This window comes from Pyrus communis, chromosome 2 (genome assembly GCF_041283825.1).
Source record: "Pyrus communis isolate YQ-2024b chromosome 2, ASM4128382v1, whole genome shotgun sequence".
NCBI lineage: Eukaryota > Viridiplantae > Streptophyta > Magnoliopsida > Rosales > Rosaceae > Pyrus > Pyrus communis.
The window spans coordinates 25,076,792-25,081,399 of record NC_142566.1 but is presented as its reverse complement, the minus strand read 5'-3'; the positions used below and the strand labels follow the sequence as shown (position 1 = coordinate 25,081,399).

The 4,608-nt window shown below is 35.3% G+C and overlaps 1 protein-coding gene across 2 annotated transcripts; it reads left to right on the top strand.

Moving 5' to 3' along the window:
- Positions 1 to 518: 518 nt before the first annotated feature.
- On the top strand, positions 519 to 2,559 carry LOC137748928 (transcription factor MYBS3). 2 transcript variants are annotated; one of them, XM_068489119.2, is made up of 3 exons: positions 519 to 1,192; positions 1,603 to 1,799; positions 1,929 to 2,559. In XM_068489119.2, the coding sequence occupies exons 1-3, from the start codon at positions 805 to 807 to the stop codon at positions 2,307 to 2,309; spliced, it is 966 nt and encodes a 321-aa protein (XP_068345220.2). In that variant the 5' UTR covers positions 519 to 804; the 3' UTR covers positions 2,310 to 2,559. The 2 variants fall into 2 exon arrangements, with proteins under 2 accessions (XP_068345220.2, XP_088544987.1); XM_088688861.1 differs by having other exon boundaries at positions 609 to 1,192; positions 1,915 to 2,559.
- Positions 2,560 to 4,608: the final 2,049 nt, after the last annotated feature.

The window sequence follows — 4,608 nt, the reverse complement described above, 5'->3', positions numbered from 1 at the left end:
TCTTCCTAACTCGTAGCAAATTAATCATTTACACAATAAATAAAAACGAATATAGTTCGGATATTTCAAGTTCAACTACTTTTGTCTTAATAAAGAAATAGAAACATAATATTTTCACACATCCTCTTCAATTTCTAATTGTTGGATTGAATCAATTAAAGAAGATCAAAAGACATAAACTAACATAAGATGTGTGGTAGGTAAAAAAAAGATGTGTGGATGGCACGACCTTAAAACACTCATCATGCATTACTCCTCTAAAGTGGATTTCCTCTCTTATGTCTTCACATACTTGTATGAAATGATTTTTCTAAAGTGCTAATAAGAGCTATATCTATGATTTATTTGCCTAATTAAAAATGAAAACAAAGCTATAGTATAGTAGCTATACGGTCCCCTACAATATTGTACGTAGGATATTCCTACAAGCTCCAGAAGACCAAAGTTCCTGTGTAAGATAAGATTTATATATATATATTCCTCTTCTATATATATGAGGTGATCGAGAGAGAGAGAGAGGTAATACAACTAGTTTTAATTTATTTTGTTTAGAACCCAAGTTGGAAATATCCAAACAATAAACAATGTCCATCCAATCATCTTCTCTTGGTGTGCACAAAAACAAATCCCCCACCCGCCACCCCCCCCTCAACCTCCATCATCATATGTACCACCAAACACCTTGCTCATTCGTCCTCTCTCTCTCTCTCTCTCTGAATTTAGTTGGAATTGTGGTGGTGTCGGCTGTAATATATTTTGAGAATTAAGTTGCGAGAAGCACGTAATATTATTGTCCGGCTGAAGATGGGCAGAAAGTGCTCACATTGTGGAAACATAGGCCACAACTCTAGGACCTGCGCAAATTTCAGAGGCACTACTAGTAGTACTAGTTTTGTTGGATTTAGGCTCTTCGGCGTCCAACTTCATCGTGATCATCATCATCATATCATGATGTCTTCATCTAACATGAACAATAATTCTGCTAATCATCATGTTTCCATGTCCATGAAGAAAAGTTTCAGCATGGAGTGCTTGCCGACGACGACGTCGTCAGCCTCTTCATCTTCCCCATCTAATTCTTCATTGTCTCCTTCAAGACTTTCCATGGATGAAAATATTTGCGCATCAGATAAAGCTTCCATCGGCTATCTCTCTGACGGTCTCATATGCCAAGCCCAAGAAAGGAAAAAGGGTCAGTTCCAAATTAATGACTTAATATATTACTATTGTTTTGTTAATTTTTGAAATAACAAAATCTTCACTATTATGTGAGTTTTTACTTTAAGCTTGTGTTCTTGAGCATGCATCATATATATGATTGTTGTTTTCCAATATGTTGTTTCAAGACCGAGAAGAATTCATCTGCAACTGAGATGTCAAAATAGTAGTATTTCAAGTCAATTGAGCCTTGTCATGTCATTCATGGCAATGCCTGATTTGCTTAAATACCGCCATAGCACCACCAGAGTAATTTGTAGGAGTTTCGTTTCAAATTTTCTGAAAATTAATCACCAATTTATTGTTTGCTTAGGGAAACTGAGTTTCAGGCACCTTATTATTTATTTTCTCTCATGCATACTCATTATTCATGTATGTTATCAGGAGTTCCATGGACGGAAGAGGAGCACCGGACGTTCCTAATCGGACTCGAGAAGTTAGGAAAGGGTGACTGGAGAGGCATCTCTAGGAATTATGTGACCACAAGAACCCCTACCCAAGTTGCGAGTCATGCTCAGAAGTATTTTCTCAGGCAAGCAAGCCTGACCAAAAAGAAGCGACGTTCTAGCCTCTTTGATATGGTGTGTACTTAACTAAACCTTCTCCTCTCTCTGTCTAACAAATTAAGGAGTTGTCTGATATAATCATTTCAGTTGGCTCTGACTGAATTGAATTTTAATATTAATTTTGTGTTAGTCATGTCATGACAGTTTGGAAGCAGCAACAATATAAATATGGAAACTGATGATCCAATTCCTACTCAATGTGACAATATTATTCGTAATAACATGGCCATTGATTCCAGCACAGTGCCTCTGCTTGAACATAGCATTGCAGTGAAAAATCTAAACTTAGATCACAGTCAAAAACCTCAAAGACGTAGTACTACTACTCAGCAGCGGCCGGTTTGGATTTACGGGTTGATCGATTTCCAGATGAAACCGAATTCATCTTCGAGTAAAGCGTCAGTAGTACCGGATCTTGAGCTCACGCTTGCTGCACCAACTAGTCCTAATCTAGAACAAAAAAATAAATCATCCCCAACCCCAGCAGGTCCCCTCCTTAATCTTGGAGCAATTAGTGTCACATAAAAAAAGAGATGGATTGGGCTACAATATTTACAGAAATGAACGTGACTTTGACGTTAACCCTGGCAGCTGAAGAAGGATCCGAAGGAACAATATATATTATTCATGGCTACTTTTACTTGATTTATAATTAGTATGTATTGATTATTAATTAACGTTATTTTCTTTAATTCCTTTTTTTTCCTTTCTCTTGATGAATAAAACGAGTATGTATCGATGCATGACAATATATTATAAAAGCATTTTATTCCTTCTTCTTCTTTTTTTTTTTTTTTTTTTTTTTTTTTGAACAAACGATATTATCTACACTAAAAGAGAGGAGATAAGCTTAGCTTCACAATGGGCTAGCAATAATATGATTCAAACTCGCCTTTGGTGAGAATCAAATCTAAAACCTCTCACTTATAAGTGAAGAGGAATACTACTAACCGTATTATTTATCAAAGTATATTACATATATATTTATCTCTATAGATGATTGCATGAATTAATTAAAGGGGTGTGCTATCCACACACCCCTTGTTAATTTTTATTCTTTCACTTGTTTTTAATTCAGTTGATTCGACGACCACAAATTAATAAAGTGTGTTTGAAGTAAAAAGGGTGTGTGGATAGCACACCTTAATTAAATCGAATATAGCTAAACCATTTATGGGTTTTTCCACTAGGTTTAGATTAATCCAGGGCCTAATTAAGTATTGATGAGCAAATTTAAATGACAAACGATTTCAAGATTGATCTTTCTACCAGAGGTGATCAGTGATCTCATCCACCAATTATTAACAAAGTTTGATTTCTTTATGCCAGTTTGGCTGGGTAATTATAGTAATATTAATGCACAAACATAACCTGCACAAATGATTGGTGACAAAAAAGTGTACACAACTGGAGTTATATCAACTGAACAAATAAATTTTCTTAGTGGTATATGTCATAACATTTTTTCACAAGCTCCCCCAATTTTTGGTCCATGGTACGTACCATCGAGTGACGAAATCAACAATTAAATTTTGCATTTAGAAATCTAATGATTTTTATAAGCATTAGGTTTTGCATAAAACACATACCATTGAGTTGTACCTATTATAGTCAGACGTTCTATGGGCTCGTTTGAAAGTGTTTTTCCAATGGCGGAAAGCGCTTTTGATAAAAATGTTTTTAGAATCAATCCTTAGTAAAATGACAAGTAAATCATGGAAAAAAAAACTTTATTGCTCCATGCAAGAAGCACATACTAATGCCTTTTGCAGGAAGCATCTTAAGTGCTTTTGGGACTCAAATTTTTTTCTCTAAAAACCTTTTAGTCATTTCAGAAGGATCTCCAAACAAGCCCTAAAGCTCTTACAATATGTTTTGAAAGAGAGAGAAACTAATACATGCATGTCTACGTAAAAATGTTAGGGTTTTCGGAACGTTATAATTGCTCTTTTCTTTCCGGGTAAAAGAAAATTAGCTAGTTAAACAGCAGTTAAGAATCTGCCCTCCAATTTTATCAAAAAATAGGAACCACATACTTTTCAACGACAAGCTTTACTTGTATGTAGCATAGCTAAGCAAGGGATGCATTATTTTGTCCTAGCCAAGGATAGAGTGGGGGACTACGAGTCTACTACTGCACCAGAATACTGAAATATTATAAATTTGAGTCAATTGGGACAATTTATAATAAATATCCTGAACAATTGGCTGGACGTACCCCCAGTAGTAAATTTCTAGGTCCAAGATACTGTACTAGAACAGTGAGATTGTGCAGGAAAACTTAATCATGTATGCTAGATACAGGAGAACAATTTCGCTGAGATGAGTGTACTGTTATCGTACGTGTTAGCTGATAATATAACGTCACGTGGAAATAAACTCACAAATAAAATTACACAATTAGAACTGACCATCGTTGGTGGTGTATTCGTGCCACAAGTCTCACTAGGCTCTTACAATATTCTGTAATTTCCATGTAATCTCACTAGGCTCTTACAATATTCTGTAATTTCCATGTAATCTCATCCTTACAATTAATGTACTGGCTGCTCCATCACAAAAAGGTTCTTCACTATTAATCAAGTCAATGTAATATAAATTAATGAGGAAACTGATGCATCAGTCGAAATTCAACCCTAATATTATGTGAAATAAAATACACACTGTATGCTAGGAAACAGAAAGCAAACTTCTGAAATCAGGAAAACCATGGACTCAAAAGTTTTGACATCACAAAACTTTCCCAACACCCCAAGACATCTGTGTGAAAGTTTGAATTTTTCAGAAGTCTAACCTCAGCCTAGTAAACACTTCAATATCTTGA